We start from the raw sequence: 20,835 nt of genomic DNA, 5'->3' as shown, positions 1-20,835 counted from the left end.
ATAAAATAAGGTTGCGTCGCATAGGATCAGCGGCAAAAAAATATCAATTTCTAATATTTAAAGACGAGCCAAAAAATCATCGATTATACATTTTAATAGTACATTGATAACAGAATCTTTTGGTACCAAGCAGACACCAGCGTACAAACTTTTTCATTTGATATACATAAAATAAGGATGCGTCGCATAGGGTCAGCGGCAAAAAAGTATCAATTTCTAATATTTTAAGACGAGCCAAAAATTCATCGATTATACATTTTAATAGTACATTGATTACAGAATCTTTTGGTACCAAACAGACACCAGCGTACAAACTTTTTCATTTGATATACATAAAATAAGGATGCGTCGCACAGGGCCCGCGTCAAAAAAGTATCAATTTCTAATATTTAAAGACGAGCCAAAAATTCATCGATTATACATTTTAATAGTACATTGATAACAGAATCTTTTGGTACCAAACAGACACCAGCGTACAAACTTTTATATTTGATATATATAAAATAAGGATCCGTCGCATAGGGTCAGCGGCAAAAAAGTATCAATTTCTAATATTTTAAAACGAGCCAAAAATTCATCGATTATACATTTTAATAGTACATTGATTACAGAATCTTTTGGTACCATGCAGACACCAGCGTACAAATTTTTTAATATGATATACATAAAATAAGGTTGCGTCGCATAGGATCAGCGGCAAAAAAATATCAATTTCTAATATTTAAAGACGAGCCAAAAATTCATCGATTATACATTTTAATAGTACATTAATTACACAATCTTTTGTTACTAAACAGATACCAGCGTACAAACTTTTATATTTGATATATATAAAATAAGGATGCGTCGCATAGGATCAGCGGCAAAAAAGTATCAATTTCTAATATTTTAAGACGAGCCAAAAATTCATCGATTATACATTTTAATAGTACATTGATTACAGAATCTTTTGGTACCACACAGACACCAGCGTACATACTTTTATATTTGATATATATAAAATAAGGATGCGTCGCATAGGGTCAGCGGCAAAAAAGGATCAATTTCTAATATTTTAAGACGATCTAAAAATTCATCGATTATACATTTTAATAGTACATTGATTACATAATTATTTGGTACCAAGCAGACACCAACGTACAAATTTTTTAATTTGATAAACATAAAATAAGAATGCGTTGCACAGGGTCCGCGTCAAAAAAGTATTGAATCGTAATATTTAAAGACGAGCCAAAAATTCATCGATTATACATTTTGATAGTACATTGATTACAGAATCTTTTAGAACCATGCAGACACCAGCGTACAAATTTTTTAATATGATATACATAAAATAAGGATGCGTCGCATAGGGTCAGCGGCAAAAAAGTATGAATTTCTAATATTTTAAGACGAGCCAAAAATTCATCGATTATACATTTTAATAGTACATTGATTACAGAATTATTTGGTACCAAGCAGACACCAGCGTACAAATTTTTTAATATGATATACATAAAATAAGGATGCGTCGCATAGGGTCAGCGGCAAAAAAGTATGAATTTCTAATATTTTAAGACGAGCCAAAAATTCATCGATTATACATTTTAATAGTACATTGATAACAGAATCTTTTGGTACCAAGCAGACACCAGCGTACAAACTTTTTCATTTGATATACATAAAATAAGGATGAGTCGCATAGGGTCAGCGGCAAAAAAGTATCAATTTCTAATATTTTAAGAAGAGCCAAAAATTCATCGATTATACATTTTAAAAGTACATTGATTACAGAATCTTTTGGTATCATGCAGACACCTGCTTACAAATTTTTTAATTTGATATACATAAAGTAAGGATGCGTCGCACTGGGTCCGTGTCAAAAAAGTATCGATTTCTAATATTTTAAGACGAGCCAAAAATTCATCGATTATACATTTTAATAGTCCATTGAATACAGAATCTTTTGGTACCAAGCAGACACCAGCGTACAAACTTTTTCATTTGATATACATAAAATAAGGATGAGTCGCATAGAGTCAGCGGCAAAAAAGTATCAATTTCTAATATTTCAATACGAGCCAAAAATTCAACGATTATACATTTTAATAGTACATTGATTACAGAATCTTTTGGTACCACGCAGACACCAGCGTACAAATTTTTTAATATGATATACATAAAATAAGGTTGCGTCGCATAGGGTCAGCGGCAAAAAGTATCAATTTCTAATATTTTAAGACGAGCAAAAAATTCAACGATTATACATTTTAATAGTACATTGATTACAGAATTATTTGGTACCACGCAGACACCAGCGTACAAATTTTTTAATATGATATACATAAAATAAGGTTGCGTCGCACAGGGTCCGCGTCAAAAAAGTATCAATTTCTAATATTTAAAGACGAGCCAAAAATTCATTGATTATACATTTTAATAGTACATTGATAACAGAATCTTTTGGTACCAAGCAGACACCAGCGTACAAACTTTTTCATTTGATATACATAAAATAAGGATGCGTCGCATAGGGTCAGCGGCAAAAAAGTATCAATTTCTAATATTTTAAAACGAGCCAAAAATTCATCGATTATACATTTTAATAGTACATTGATTACAGAATTATTTGGTACCACGCAGACACCAGCGTACAAATTTTTTAATATGATATACATAAAATAAGGTTGCGTCGCATAGGGTCAGCGGCAAAAAGTATCAATTTCTAATATTATAAGACGAGCCAAAAATTCATCGATTATACATTTTAATAGTCCATTGAATACAGAATCTTTTGGTACCAAGCAGACACCAGCGTACAAACTTTTTCATTTGATATACATAAAATAAGGATGAGTCGCATAGAGTCAGCGGCAAAAAAGTATCAATTTCTAATATTTCAATACGAGCCAAAAATTCAACGATTATACATTTTAATAGTACATTGATTACAGAATCTTTTGGTACCACGCAGACACCAGCGTACAAATTTTTTAATATGATATACATAAAATAAGGTTGCGTCGCATAGGGTCAGCGGCAAAAAGTATCAATTTCTAATATTTTAAGACGAGCAAAAAATTCAACGATTATACATTTTAATAGTACATTGATTACAGAATTATTTGGTACCACGCAGACACCAGCGTACAAATTTTTTAATATGATATACATAAAATAAGGTTGCGTCGCACAGGGTCCGCGTCAAAAAAGTATCAATTTCTAATATTTAAAGACGAGCCAAAAATTCATTGATTATACATTTTAATAGTACATTGATAACAGAATCTTTTGGTACCAAGCAGACACCAGCGTACAAACTTTTTCATTTGATATACATAAAATAAGGATGCGTCGCATAGGGTCAGCGGCAAAAAAGTATCAATTTCTAATATTTTAAAACGAGCCAAAAATTCATCGATTATACATTTTAATAGTACATTGATTACAGAATTATTTGGTACCACGCAGACACCAGCGTACAAATTTTTTAATATGATATACATAAAATAAGGTTGCGTCGCATAGGGTCAGCGGCAAAAAGTATCAATTTCTAATATTATAAGACGAGCAAAAAATTCAACGATTATACATTTTAATAGTACATTGATTACAGAATTATTTGGTATCAAGCAGACACCAGCGTACAAATTTTTTAATATGATATACATAAAATAAGGTTGCGTCGCATAGGATCAGCGGCAAAAAAGTATCAATTTCTAATATTTTAAGACGAGCCAAAAATTCATCGATTATACATTTTAATAGTACATTGATTACAGAATTATTTGGTACCAAGCAGACACCAGCGTACAAATTTTTTAATTTGATAAACAAAATAAGGATGCGTCGCACAGGGTCCGCGTCAAAAAAGTATCAATTTCTAATATTTAAAGACGAGCCAAAAATTCATCGATTGTACATTTTAATAGTACATTGATAACAGAATCTTTTGGTACCAAGCAGACACCAGCGTACAAACTTTTTCATTTGATATACATAAAATAAGGATGCGTCGCATAGGGTCAGCGGCAAAAAAGTATGAATTTCTAATATTTTAAAACGAGCCAAAAATTCATCGATTATACATTTTAATAGTACATTGATTACAGAATCTTTTGGTACCATGCAGACACCAGCGTACAAATTTTTTAATATGATATACATAAAATAAGGTTGCGTCGCATAGGATCAGCGGCAAAAAAATATCAATTTCTAATATTTAAAGACGAGCCAAAAATTCATCGATTATACATTTTAATAGTACATTAATTACACAATCTTTTGTTACTAAACAGATACCAGCGTACAAACTTTTATATTTGATATATATAAAATAAGGATGCGTCGCATAGGGTCAGCGGCAAAAAAGGATCAATTTCTAATATTTTAAGACGATCTAAAAATTCATCGATTATACATTTTAATAGTACATTGATTACATAATTATTTGGTACCAAGCAGACACCAACGTACAAATTTTTTAATTTGATAAACATAAAATAAGAATGCGTTGCACAGGGTCCGCGTCAAAAAAGTATTGATTCGTAATATTTAAAGACGAGCCAAAAATTCATCGATTATACATTTTGATAGTACATTGATTACAGAATCTTTTAGTACATTGATTACAGAATCTTTTAGAACCATGCAGACACCAGCGTACAAATTTTTTAATATGATATACATAAAATAAGGATGCGTCGCATAGGGTCAGCGGCAAAAAAGTATGAATTTCTAATATTTTAAGACGAGCCAAAAATTCATCGATTATACATTTTAATAGTACATTGATTACAGAATTATTTGGTACCAAGCAGACACCAGCGTACAAATTTTTTAATATGATATACATAAAATAAGGATGCGTCGCATAGGGTCCGCGTCAAAAAAGTATCAATTTCTAATATTTAAAGACGAGCCAAAAATTCATCGATTATACATTTTAATAGTACATTGATAACAGAATCTTTTGGTACCAAGCAGACACCAGCGTACAAACTTTTTCATTTGATATACATAAAATAAGGATGCGTCGCATAGGGTCAGCGGCAAAAAAGTATCAATTTCTAATATTTTAAAACGAGCCAAAAATTCATCGATTATACATTTTAATAGTACATTGATTACAGAATCTTTTGGTACCAAACAGACACCAGCGTACAAACTTTTATATTTGATATATATAAAATAAGGATCCGTCGCATAGGGTCAGCTGCAAAAAAGTATCAATTTCTAATATTTTAAAACGAGCCAAAAATTCATCGATTATACATTTTAATAGTACACTGATTACAGAATCTTTTGGTACCATGCAGACACCAGCGTACAAATTTTTTAATATGATATACATAAAATAAGGTTGCGTCGCATAGGATCAGCGGCAAAAAAATATCAATTTCTAATATTTAAAGACGAGCCAAAAATTCATCGATTATACATTTTAATAGTACATTAATTACACAATCTTTTGTTACTAAACAGACACCAGCGTACAAACTTTTATATTTGATATATATAAAATAAGGATGCGTCGCATAGGGTCAGCGGCAAAAAAGTATCAATTTCTAATATTTTAAGACGAGCCAAAAATTCATCGATTATACGTTTTAATAGTACATTGATTACAGAATCTTTTGGTACCAAACAGACACCAGCGTACAAACTTTTATATTTGATATATATAAAATAAGGATGCGTCGCATAGGATCAGCGGCAAAAAAGTATGAATTTCTAATATTTTAAGACGAGCCAAAAATTCATCGATTATACATTTTAATAGTACATTGATTACAGAATCTTTTGGTACCCCACAGACACCAGCGTACATGCTTTTATATTTGATATATATAAAATAAGGATGCGTCGCATAGGATCAGCGGCAAAAAAGTATGAATTTCTAATATTTTAAGACGAGCCAAAAATTCATCGATTATACATTTTAATAGTACATTGATTACAGAATTATTTGGTACCAAGCAGACACCAGCGTACAAATTTTTTAATATGATATACATAAAATAAGGATGCGTCGCATAGGGTCCGCGTCAAAAAAGTATCAATTTCTAATATTTAAAGACGAGCCAAAAATTCATCGATTATACATTTTAATAGTACATTGATAACAGAATCTTTTGGTACCAAGCAGACACCAGCGTACAAACTTTTTCATTTGATATACATAAAATAAGGATGCGTCGCATAGGGTCAGCGGCAAAAAAGTATCAATTTCTAATATTTTAAAACGAGCCAAAAATTCATCGATTATACATTTTAATAGTACATTGATTACAGAATCTTTTGGTACCAAACAGACACCAGCGTACAAACTTTTATATTTGATATATATAAAATAAGGATCCGTCGCATAGGGTCAGCTGCAAAAAAGTATCAATTTCTAATATTTTAAAACGAGCCAAAAATTCATCGATTATACATTTTAATAGTACACTGATTACAGAATCTTTTGGTACCATGCAGACACCAGCGTACAAATTTTTTAATATGATATACATAAAATAAGGTTGCGTCGCATAGGATCAGCGGCAAAAAAATATCAATTTCTAATATTTAAAGACGAGCCAAAAATTCATCGATTATACATTTTAATAGTACATTAATTACACAATCTTTTGTTACTAAACAGACACCAGCGTACAAACTTTTATATTTGATATATATAAAATAAGGATGCGTCGCATAGGGTCAGCGGCAAAAAAGTATCAATTTCTAATATTTTAAGACGAGCCAAAAATTCATCGATTATACGTTTTAATAGTACATTGATTACAGAATCTTTTGGTACCAAACAGACACCAGCGTACAAACTTTTATATTTGATATATATAAAATAAGGATCCGTCGCATAGGGTCAGCGGCAAAAAGTATCAATTTCTAATATTTTAAAACGAGCCAAAAATTCATCGATTATACATTTTAATAGTACATTGATTACAGAATCTTTTGGTACCATGCAGACACCAGCGTACAAATTTTTTAATATGATATACATAAAATAAGGTTGCGTCGCATAGGATCAGCGGCAAAAAAATATCAATTTCTAATATTTAAAGACGAGCCAAAAATTCATCGATTATACATTTTAATAGTACTTTAATTACACAATATTTTGTTACTAAACAGACACCAGCGTACAAACTTTTATATTTGATATATATAAAATAAGGATGCGTCGCATAGGGTCAGCGGCAAAAAAGGATCAATTTCTAATATTTTAAGACGATCTAAAAATTCATCGATTATACATTTTAATAGTACATTGATTACATAATTATTTGGTAACAAGCAGACACCAACGTACAAATTTTTTAATTTGATAAACATAAAATAAGAATGCGTTGCACAGGGTCCGCGTCAAAAAAGTATTGATTCGAGCCAAAAATTCATCGATTATACATTTTGATAGTACATTGATTACAGAATCTTTTAGAACCATGCAGACACCAGCGTACAAATTTTTTAATATGATATACATAAAATAAGGATGCGTCGCATAGGGTCAGCGGCAAAAAAGTATGAATTTCTAATATTTTAAGACGAGCCAAAAATTCATCGATTATACATTTTAATAGTACATTGATTACAGAATTATTTGGTACCAAGCAGACACCAGCGTACAAATTTTTTAATATGATATACATAAAATAAGGATGCGTCGCATAGGGTCAGCGGCAAAAAAGTATGAATTTCTAATATTTTAAGACGAGCCAAAAATTCATCGATTATACATTTTAATAGTACATTGATAACAGAATCTTTTGGTACCAAGCAGACACCAGCGTACAAACTTTTTCATTTGATATACATAAAATAAGGATGAGTCGCATAGGGTCAGCGGCAAAAAAGTATCAATTTCTAATATTTTAAGAAGAGCCAAAAGTTCATCGATTATACATTTTAAAAGTACATTGATTACAGAATCTTTTGGTATCATGCAGACACCAGCTTACAAATTTTTTAATTTGATATACATAAAGTAAGGATGCGTCGCACTGGGTCCGTGTCAAAAAAGTATCGATTTCTAATATTTTAAGACGAGCCAAAAATTCATCGATTATAAATTTTAATAGTCCATTGAATACAGAATCTTTTGGTACCAAGCAGACACCAGCGTACAAACTTTTTCATTTGATATACATAAAATAAGGATGAGTCGCATAGGATCAGCGGCAAAAAAGTATCAATTTCTAATATTTTAAGACGAGCCAAAAATTCATCGATTATACATTTTAATAGTACATTGATTACAGAATTATTTGGTACCAAGCAGACACCAGCGTACAAATTTTTTAATTTGATAAACAAAATAAGGATGCGTCGCACAGGGTCCGCGTCAAAAAAGTATCAATTTCTAATATTTAAAGACGAGCCAAAAATTCATCGATTGTACATTTTAATAGTACATTGATAACAGAATCTTTTGGTACCAAGCAGACACCAGCGTACAAACTTTTTCATTTGATATACATAAAATAAGGATGCGTCGCATAGGGTCAGCGGCAAAAAAGTATGAATTTCTAATATTTTAAAACGAGCCAAAAATTCATCGATTATACATTTTAATAGTACATTGATTACAGAATCTTTTGGTACCATGCAGACACCAGCGTACAAATTTTTTAATATGATATACATAAAATAAGGTTGCGTCGCATAGGATCAGCGGCAAAAAAATATCAATTTCTAATATTTAAAGACGAGCCAAAAATTCATCGATTATACATTTTAATAGTACATTAATTACACAATCTTTTGTTACTAAACAGACACCAGCGTACAAACTTTTATATTTGATATATATAAAATAAGGATTCGTCGCATAGGATCAGCGGCAAAAAAGTATCAATTTCTAATATTTTAAGACGAGCCAAAAATTCATCGATTATACATTTTAATAGTACATTGATTACAGAATCTTTTGGTACCACACAGACACCAGCGTACATACTTTTATATTTGATATATATAAAATAAGGATGCGTCGCATAGGGTCAGCGGCAAAAAAGGATCAATTTCTAATATTTTAAGACGATCTAAAAATTCATCGATTATACATTTTAATAGTACATTGATTACATAATTATTTGGTACCAAGCAGACACCAACGTACAAATTTTTTAATTTGATAAACATAACATAAGAATGCGTTGCACAGGGTCCGCGTCAAAAAAGTATTGATTCGTAATATTTAAAGACGAGCCAAAAATTCATCGATTATACATTTTGATAGTACATTGATTACAGAATCTTTTAGTACATTGATTACAGAATCTTTTAGAACCATGCAGACACCAGCGTACAAATTTTTTAATATGATATACATAAAATAAGGATGCGTCGCATAGGGTCAGCGGCAAAAAAGTATGAATTTCTAATATTTTAAGACGAGCCAAAAATTCATCGATTATACATTTTAATAGTACATTGATTACAGAATTATTTGGTACCAAGCAGACACCAGCGTACAAATTTTTTAATATGATATACATAAAATAAGGATGCGTCGCATAGGGTCCGCGTCAAAAAAGTATCAATTTCTAATATTTAAAGACGAGCCAAAAGTTCATCGATTATACATTTTAAAAGTACATTGATTACAGAATCTTTTGGTATCATGCAGACACCAGCTTACAAATTTTTTAATTTGATATACATAAAGTAAGGATGCGTCGCACTGGGTCCGCGTCAAAAAAGTATCAATTTCTAATATTTAAAGACGAGCCAAAAATTCATCGATTATACATTTTAATAGTACATTGATTACAGAATCTTTTGGTACCATGCAGACACCAGCGTACAAATTTTTTAATATGATATACATAAAATAAGGTTGCGTCGCATAGGATCAGCGGCAAAAAAATATCAATATCTAATATTTAAAGACGAGCCAAAAATTCATCGATTATACATTTTAATAGTACATTAATTACACAATCTTTTGTTACTAAACAGACACCAGCGTACAAACTTTTATATTTGATATATATAAAATAAGGATGCGTCGCATAGGGTCAGCGGCAAAAAAGGATCAATTTCTAATATTTTAAGACGATCTAAAAATTCATCGATTATACATTTTAATAGTACATTGATTACATAATTATTTGGTACCAAGCAGACACCAACGTACAAATTTTTTAATTTGATAAACATAAAATAAGAATGCGTTGCACAGGGTCCGCGTCAAAAAAGTATTGAATCGTAATATTTAAAGACGAGCCAAAAATTCATCGATTATACATTTTGATAGTACATTGATTACAGAATCTTTTAGAACCATGCAGACACCAGCGTACAAATTTTTTAATATGATATACATAAAATAAGGATGCGTCGCATAGGGTCAGCGGCAAAAAAGTATGAATTTCTAATATTTTAAGACGAGCCAAAAATTCATCGATTATACATTTTAATAGTACATTGATAACAGAATCTTTTGGTACCAAGCAGACACCAGCGTACAAACTTTTTCATTTGATATACATAAAATAAGGATGAGTCGCATAGGGTCAGCGGCAAAAAAGTATCAATTTCTAATATTTTAAGAAGAGCCAAAAGTTCATCGATTATACATTTTAAAAGTACATTGATTACAGAATCTTTTGGTATCATGCAGACACCAGCTTACAAATTTTTTAATTTGATATACATAAAGTAAGGATGCGTCGCACTGGGTCCGTGTCAAAAAAGTATCGATTTCTAATATTTTAAGACGAGCCAAAAATTCATCGATTATAAATTTTAATAGTCCATTGAATACAGAATCTTTTGGTACCAAGCAGACACCAGCGTACAAACTTTTTCATTTGATATACATAAAATAAGGATGAGTCGCATAGGATCAGCGGCAAAAAAGTATCAATTTCTAATATTTTAAGACGAGCCAAAAATTCATCGATTATACATTTTAATAGTACATTGATTACAGAATCTTTTGGTACCATGCAGACACCAGCGTACAAATTTTTTAATATGATATACATAAAATAAGGTTGCGTCGCATAGGATCAGCGGCAAAAAAATATCAATTTCTAATATTTAAAGACGAGCCAAAAATTCATCGATTATACATTTTAATAGTACATTAATTACACAATCTTTTGTTACTAAACAGACACCAGCGTACAAACTTTTATATTTGATATATATAAAATAAGGATTCGTCGCATAGGATCAGCGGCAAAAAAGTATCAATTTCTAATATTTTAAGACGAGCCAAAAATTCATCGATTATACATTTTAATAGTACATTGATTACAGAATCTTTTGGTACCACACAGACACCAGCGTACATACTTTTATATTTGATATATATAAAATAAGGATGCGTCGCATAGGGTCAGCGGCAAAAAAGGATCAATTTCTAATATTTTAAGACGATCTAAAAATTCATCGATTATACATTTTAATAGTACATTGATTACATAATTATTTGGTACCAAGCAGACACCAACGTACAAATTTTTTAATTTGATAAACATAACATAAGAATGCGTTGCACAGGGTCCGCGTCAAAAAAGTATTGATTCGTAATATTTAAAGACAAGCCAAAAATTCATCGATTATACATTTTGATAGTACATTGATTACAGAATCTTTTAGTACATTGATTACAGAATCTTTTAGAACCATGCAGACACCAGCGTACAAATTTTTTAATATGATATACATAAAATAAGGATGCGTCGCATAGGGTCAGCGGCAAAAAAGTATGAATTTCTAATATTTTAAGACGAGCCAAAAATTCATCGATTATACATTTTAATAGTACATTGATTACAGAATTATTTGGTACCAAGCAGACACCAGCGTACAAATTTTTTAATATGATATACATAAAATAAGGATGCGTCGCATAGGGTCCGCGTCAAAAAAGTATCAATTTCTAATATTTAAAGACGAGCCAAAAGTTCATCGATTATACATTTTAAAAGTACATTGATTACAGAATCTTTTGGTATCATGCAGACACCAGCTTACAAATTTTTTAATTTGATATACATAAAGTAAGGATGCGTCGCACTGGGTCCGCGTCAAAAAAGTATCAATTTCTAATATTTAAAGACGAGCCAAAAATTCATCGATTATACATTTTAATAGTACATTGATTACAGAATCTTTTGGTACCATGCAGACACCAGCGTACAAATTTTTTAATATGATATACATAAAATAAGGTTGCGTCGCATAGGATCAGCGGCAAAAAAATATCAATATCTAATATTTAAAGACGAGCCAAAAATTCATCGATTATACATTTTAATAGTACATTAATTACACAATCTTTTGTTACTAAACAGACACCAGCGTACAAACTTTTATATTTGATATATATAAAATAAGGATGCGTCGCATAGGGTCAGCGGCAAAAAAGGATCAATTTCTAATATTTTAAGACGATCTAAAAATTCATCGATTATACATTTTAATAGTACATTGATTACATAATTATTTGGTACCAAGCAGACACCAACGTACAAATTATTTAATTTGATAAACATAAAATAAGAATGCGTTGCACAGGGTCCGCGTCAAAAAAGTATTGAATCGTAATATTTAAAGACGAGCCAAAAATTCATCGATTATACATTTTGATAGTACATTGATTACAGAATCTTTTAGAACCATGCAGACACCAGCGTACAAATTTTTTAATATGATATACATAAAATAAGGATGCGTCGCATAGGGTCAGCGGCAAAAAAGTATGAATTTCTAATATTTTAAGACGAGCCAAAAATTCATCGATTATACATTTTAATAGTACATTGATTACAGAATTATTTGGTACCAAGCAGACACCAGCGTACAAATTTTTTAATATGATATACATAAAATAAGGATGCGTCGCATAGGGTCAGCGGCAAAAAAGTATGAATTTCTAATATTTTAAGACGAGCCAAAAATTCATCGATTATACATTTTAATAGTACATTGATAACAGAATCTTTTGGTACCAAGCAGACACCAGCGTACAAACTTTTTCATTTGATATACATAAAATAAGGATGAGTCGCATAGGGTCAGCGGCAAAAAAGTATCAATTTCTAATATTTTAAGAAGAGCCAAAAATTCATCGATTATACATTTTAAAAGTACATTGATTACAGAATCTTTTGGTATCATGCAGACACCTGCTTACAAATTTTTTAATTTGATATACATAAAGTAAGGATGCGTCGCACTGGGTCCGTGTCAAAAAAGTATCGATTTCTAATATTTTAAGACGAGCCAAAAATTCATCGATTATACATTTTAATAGTCCATTGAATACAGAATCTTTTGGTACCAAGCAGACACCAGCGTACAAACTTTTTCATTTGATATACATAAAATAAGGATGAGTCGCATAGAGTCAGCGGCAAAAAAGTATCAATTTCTAATATTTCAATACGAGCCAAAAATTCAACGATTATACATTTTAATAGTACATTGATTACAGAATCTTTTGGTACCACGCAGACACCAGCGTACAAATTTTTTAATATGATATACATAAAATAAGGTTGCGTCGCATAGGGTCAGCGGCAAAAAGTATCAATTTCTAATATTTTAAGACGAGCAAAAAATTCAACGATTATACATTTTAATAGTACATTGATTACAGAATTATTTGGTACCACGCAGACACCAGCGTACAAATTTTTTAATATGATATACATAAAATAAGGTTGCGTCGCACAGGGTCCGCGTCAAAAAAGTATCAATTTCTAATATTTAAAGACGAGCCAAAAATTCATTGATTATACATTTTAATAGTACATTGATAACAGAATCTTTTGGTACCAAGCAGACACCAGCGTACAAACTTTTTCATTTGATATACATAAAATAAGGATGCGTCGCATAGGGTCAGCGGCAAAAAAGTATCAATTTCTAATATTTTAAAACGAGCCAAAAATTCATCGATTATACATTTTAATAGTACATTGATTACAGAATTATTTGGTACCACGCAGACACCAGCGTACAAATTTTTTAATATGATATACATAAAATAAGGTTGCGTCGCATAGGGTCAGCGGCAAAAAGTATCAATTTCTAATATTATAAGACGAGCCAAAAATTCATCGATTATACATTTTAATAGTCCATTGAATACAGAATCTTTTGGTACCAAGCAGACACCAGCGTACAAACTTTTTCATTTGATATACATAAAATAAGGATGAGTCGCATAGAGTCAGCGGCAAAAAAGTATCAATTTCTAATATTTCAATACGAGCCAAAAATTCAACGATTATACATTTTAATAGTACATTGATTACAGAATCTTTTGGTACCACGCAGACACCAGCGTACAAATTTTTTAATATGATATACATAAAATAAGGTTGCGTCGCATAGGGTCAGCGGCAAAAAGTATCAATTTCTAATATTTTAAGACGAGCAAAAAATTCAACGATTATACATTTTAATAGTACATTGATTACAGAATTATTTGGTACCACGCAGACACCAGCGTACAAATTTTTTAATATGATATACATAAAATAAGGTTGCGTCGCACAGGGTCCGCGTCAAAAAAGTATCAATTTCTAATATTTAAAGACGAGCCAAAAATTCATTGATTATACATTTTAATAGTACATTGATAACAGAATCTTTTGGTACCAAGCAGACACCAGCGTACAAACTTTTTCATTTGATATACATAAAATAAGGATGCGTCGCATAGGGTCAGCGGCAAAAAAGTATCAATTTCTAATATTTTAAAACGAGCCAAAAATTCATCGATTATACATTTTAATAGTACATTGATTACAGAATTATTTGGTACCACGCAGACACCAGCGTACAAATTTTTTAATATGATATACATAAAATAAGGTTGCGTCGCATAGGGTCAGCGGCAAAAAGTATCAATTTCTAATATTATAAGACGAGCAAAAAATTCAACGATTATACATTTTAATAGTACATTGATTACAGAATTATTTGGTATCAAGCAGACACCAGCGTACAAATTTTTTAATATGATATACATAAAATAAGGTTGCGTCGCATAGGATCAGCGGCAAAAAAGTATCAATTTCTAATATTTTAAGACGAGCCAAAAATTCATCGATTATACATTTTAATAGTACATTGATTACAGAATTATTTGGTACCAAGCAGACACCAGCGTACAAATTTTTTAATTTGATAAACAAAATAAGGATGCGTCGCACAGGGTCCGCGTCAAAAAAGTATCAATTTCTAATATTTAAAGACGAGCCAAAAATTCATCGATTGTACATTTTAATAGTACATTGATAACAGAATCTTTTGGTACCAAGCAGACACCAGCGTACAAACTTTTTCATTTGATATACATAAAATAAGGATGCGTCGCATAGGGTCAGCGGCAAAAAAGTATGAATTTCTAATATTTTAAAACGAGCCAAAAATTCATCGATTATACATTTTAATAGTACATTGATTACAGAATCTTTTGGTACCATGCAGACACCAGCGTACAAATTTTTTAATATGATATACATAAAATAAGGTTGCGTCGCATAGGATCAGCGGCAAAAAAATATCAATTTCTAATATTTAAAGACGAGCCAAAAATTCATCGATTATACATTTTAATAGTACATTAATTACACAATCTTTTGTTACTAAACAGATACCAGCGTACAAACTTTTATATTTGATATATATAAAATAAGGATGCGTCGCATAGGGTCAGCGGCAAAAAAGGATCAATTTCTAATATTTTAAGACGATCTAAAAATTCATCGATTATACATTTTAATAGTACATTGATTACATAATTATTTGGTACCAAGCAGACACCAACGTACAAATTTTTTAATTTGATAAACATAAAATAAGAATGCGTTGCACAGGGTCCGCGTCAAAAAAGTATTGATTCGTAATATTTAAAGACGAGCCAAAAATTCATCGATTATACATTTTGATAGTACATTGATTACAGAATCTTTTAGTACATTGATTACAGAATCTTTTAGAACCATGCAGACACCAGCGTACAAATTTTTTAATATGATATACATAAAATAAGGATGCGTCGCATAGGGTCAGCGGCAAAAAAGTATGAATTTCTAATATTTTAAGACGAGCCAAAAATTCATCGATTATACATTTTAATAGTACATTGATTACAGAATTATTTGGTACCAAGCAGACACCAGCGTACAAATTTTTTAATATGATATACATAAAATAAGGATGCGTCGCATAGGGTCCGCGTCAAAAAAGTATCAATTTCTAATATTTAAAGACGAGCCAAAAATTCATCGATTATACATTTTAATAGTACATTGATAACAGAATCTTTTGGTACCAAGCAGACACCAGCGTACAAACTTTTTCATTTGATATACATAAAATAAGGATGCGTCGCATAGGGTCAGCGGCAAAAAAGTATCAATTTCTAATATTTAAAGACGAGCCAAAAATTCATCGATTATACATTTTAATAGTACATTGATTACAGAATCTTTTGGTACCATGCAGACACCAGCATACAAATTTTTTAATATGATATACATAAAATAAGGTTGCGTCGCATAGGGTCAGCGGCAAAAAAGTATCAATTTCTAATATTTTAAGACGAGCCAAAAATTCATCGATTATACATTTTAATAGTACATTGATTACAGAATCTTGTGTTACTAAACAGACACCAGCGTACAAACTTTTTCATTTGATATACATAAAATAAGGATGCGTCGCATAGGGTCAGCGGCAAAAAAGTATCAATTTCTAATATTTTAAGACGAGCCAAAAATTCATCGATTATACATTTTAATAGTACATTGATTACAGAATCTTTTGGTACCAAACAGACACCAGCGTACAAACTTTTATATTTGATATATATAAAATAAGGATCCGTCGCATAGGGTCAGCGGCAAAAAAGTATCAATTTCTAATATTTTAAAACGAGCCAAAAATTCATCGATTATACATTTTAATAGTACATTGATTACAAAATCTTTTGGTACCATGCAGACACCAGCGTACAAATTTTTTAATATGATATACATAAAATAAGGTTGCGTCGCATAGGATCAGCGGCAAAAAAATATCAATTTCTAATATTTAAAGACGAGCCAAAAATTCATCGATTATACATTTTAATAGTACATTAATTACACAATCTTTTGTTACTAAACAGACACCAGCGTACAAACTTTTATATTTGATATATATAAAATAAGGATGCGTCGAATAGGATCAGCGGCAAAAAAGTATCAATTTCTAATATTTTAAGACGAGCCAAAAATTCATCGATTATACATTTTAAAAGTACATTGATTACAGAATCTTTTGGTACCATGCAGACACCAGCATACAAATTTTTTAATATGATATACATAAAATAATGTTGCGTCGCATAGGGTCAGCGGCAAAAGAGTATCAATTTCTAATATTTTAAGACGAGCTAAAAATTCATCGATTATACATTTTAATAGTACATTGATTACAGAATCTTGTGTTTCTAAACAGACACCAGCGTACAAATTTTTTAATTTGATATACATAAAATAAGGATGCGTTGCATAAGGTCAGCGGCAAAAAAGTATCGATTTCTAATATTTAAAGACGAGCCAAAAATTCATCGATTATACATTTTAATAGTACATTGATTACAGAATCTTTTGGTACCACGCAAACACCAGCGTACAAACCTTTTCATTTGATATACATAAAATAAGGATGCGTCGCATAGGGTCAGCGGCAAAAAAGTATCGATTTCTAATATTTTAAGACGAGCCAAAAATTCATCGATTATACATTTTAATAGTCCATTGATTACAGAATGTTTTGGTACCAAGCAGACACCAGCGTACAAATTTTTTAATTTGATATACATAAAATAAGGATGCGTCGCATAGGGTCAGCGGCAAAAAAGTATGGATTTCTAATATTTTAAGACGAGCCAAAAATTCATCGTATATATATTTCAATAGTGTATTGTTTGCAGATTATCTTGGTACCATAAGCATACCAGCGTACTACTTTTTTGGTCTAATATACGTAATATAAATCTGTGCCGTATGGGATTTGCGGCTTAAAAATTTTAAATTTCAATATTTCAAAACGTGCAAAAAATTAATCTTATATATATTTTAACAGTACATTGTCTGCACATTATTACGAATTATGCGTGACTATATGCATATATCGCGGTAATATATGTCGAAACTCATTTCTACTGCGCATTCGGAATTCGAATTATATCAAGAGTATCGAAAAGTGTCGGACGAAATATATTTGTGACTCTAATTAGGGGGAAATAATAAGGAAATAATTATTGTTTTTAAAAATTATCTCTACGAAACCTTAATTGTAAATTTGTATTCATGTCTCACTTCTATTCTTAACTTAATAAATATATTACTTCTTAATTAAATAAACATATTAAAAAATATTAATATAGCGGGGTAATTAAATTTTAAAATAATAATATGTTATAAAAATTAAAATAGCAATATATTGTAAATAATATGTTGTAATATCTTATCCTCGATTAATATTTTTGTTACAGAAATCAGCTGATTAAAACGTTAATTTGCTAATTAATTTTTAAAATAAGAATATGTTATAACATTTAAAATAATATGTTTTAAATAATGTAATATATAATTCCTTAAACTCGATTAATATTTATAACAGCTATCAGCTGACTTCTGTCAAAAAATATTAATCGCAGATAAGGCATTATAACATATTATTTATAACATTATTATTTTAATTTTTATAACATATTTTTATTTTAAAATTTAATTGGCAATGTAATGCTTTAATCATCTGATTTCTGTCAACAAATATTAATGAAGTTAAACAAACTTCTGTAACATCATCTGATTTCTGTAACAAAATATTAATGAAGTTAAACAAACTTTATATAAATACATCATACTTTCTTTAATAAAATCGAGGAATGGCATAACGCGCGCTTGTGTTATTCTAGTCTTTTTCTAAAAAAGACATATTAAGTCGATTCTCGCAAGTATTGTTGCCTCTTTTCCGCGAAAATATTAATCAAAATTTAAAGTATTATAACATATTATTTAAAACATGTCATTATTTTATTTAATTTTATTTTGGACTAACTGTCAAACTGCTAACTGCTAACCCTCACGATGACAGCCTCTTCATGCTACAAATATAACACACAACGCGAATGTCAAAAATATTAATCAAGTTTAAAGTATTATAACATATTATTTAAAACATATTATTATTTTATTTAATTTTATTTTGGACTAACTGTCAAACTGCTAACTGCTAACCCTCGTGATGACAGCCTTTCGATGCTACGAATATAACACACAACGCGAATCGACAGAGAGCCAATCAGCATCGCGGAAAAGCGACAACAATGTCAATAACATGCCTTTTTTATATTGGGAAATATTATAATATAAAATTAAGATCAATTTTGTCTTATATATATATATTTTTTTTTTGTTTCGGCGTAGTTATGTAAAACATTAAATTCTGCATTTTTAAAAAATATTCCATGAAAATTATAAAGTTTAATAAATATGCATTACATCTTTTATTAAAAATACTAAATATTGCATTATCGTGTAATTTCGTGTAATTTGATATTTCATTTGGGTCATATTCAAAAGTCATCCGAATTGAACATACCATAAATAAAAAAACACATGCTAAGTATAAATTAGAGTTTAAAAATTACTTGAACTATAATATATTTCAAAGTGATCAAACTTTTATAAGCGATAGAATTTTTTGAAGTTTTGGAAAGTAATTGTGTTTTCGCATAAAATGAATCTTGCATGAATACTTGCATATAAAACTATTTATTGATAATTATATTTGCGTTACAAAAAGCCATGTCATATTCTCAAAACAAATATATATTATATGTATATTTTTTTAATATGTAAGATGATGCAACATAGCTGAAGTTTAGTTTTGAAAACGATTAGAGATATAAAAATATGAAAATTGTAAAATAAAAAAATGAAAATACTAATCTCTGAGAAGCTTGCTTTTTCACATTGAAAGAAATTTGAAATAATTTTATTATATTTATTTTACCAACATAGACGTATAATATATATATATATATATATATATATATATATACAAATATAAATATATATACCTATATATAGCATTACTTTTTGTACATATGATCAGAATTATGTTGAATCCTAAATAAAGTGCAACTGTATTTTACAATTGCACGAATATACATAAACGCAGAATTGTGATAACAAAATACAGAGAAAATTATTCAATTTTGCTTTATAATATTCTATTTCTAATTGTTTATAACAATCTATACCATGTTGTTGTAAATATTATCTACATCTTACAATTAGTTGAAATCTGTATATGTGATAAAAATATTCTATGCTAATTTCTTATGCTTTATATATAACAAATTCGTCTTTCATTAAAAATAAATATTTAAAAGTTAGTTACTATTTTATTTTATAATGTGATAATACAATTCGGAAATAACATAATAAAAATTACCACATTTTAACATACTTGTGCTGTATATATATTTCTTATTTAAAATTACTTAAATATTTCTATTAATATTTTATATATTTATATTGTTATTGTGTGTGCATGCTAATGTGGAGTCATCTCATTCGTTCGCTTTATTAATCTTTCTTCCATATCTTTATACACATATATAAGTTTGGGCCCAATCATGAAGTAACTTACGGTGTATTTTTCCATTAGGAATGCGTGGAAATTCGCTAAGGAATATCACACTCGCGCGAAGTTGAAACGAATGGCTTAAACTGTTTACAATCAACTGTTTCAGCTCCTCTTCCATTACCTGAGATAATATCATAAATTTTTTGTAAAAAATTCTGCTTGATA

The 20,835-nt window shown here is 29.8% G+C and overlaps 1 protein-coding gene across 1 annotated transcript in view; it reads right to left on the bottom strand.

The window, feature by feature from the left end:
- Positions 1-20,306: 20,306 nt before the first annotated feature.
- LOC145935782 (uncharacterized) overlaps positions 20,307-20,835 on the bottom strand; it is a 233,132-nt gene continuing 232,603 nt past the window's right edge. The window contains exon 16 of the mRNA XM_083037381.1: positions 20,307-20,791. Within this exon, the coding sequence (XP_082893507.1) occupies positions 20,630-20,791 (162 nt within the window). The 3' untranslated portion in view covers positions 20,307-20,629. The remainder of the gene's footprint in view (positions 20,792-20,835) is intronic.

Source organism: Prenolepis imparis, unplaced genomic scaffold (genome assembly GCF_030444845.1).
Source record: "Prenolepis imparis isolate NDT839.2.m4 unplaced genomic scaffold, iyPreImpa1.0 SCAF_5, whole genome shotgun sequence".
Taxonomy (NCBI): domain Eukaryota; kingdom Metazoa; phylum Arthropoda; class Insecta; order Hymenoptera; family Formicidae; genus Prenolepis; species Prenolepis imparis.
This window is presented reverse-complemented; position numbering and strand designations above follow the sequence as displayed.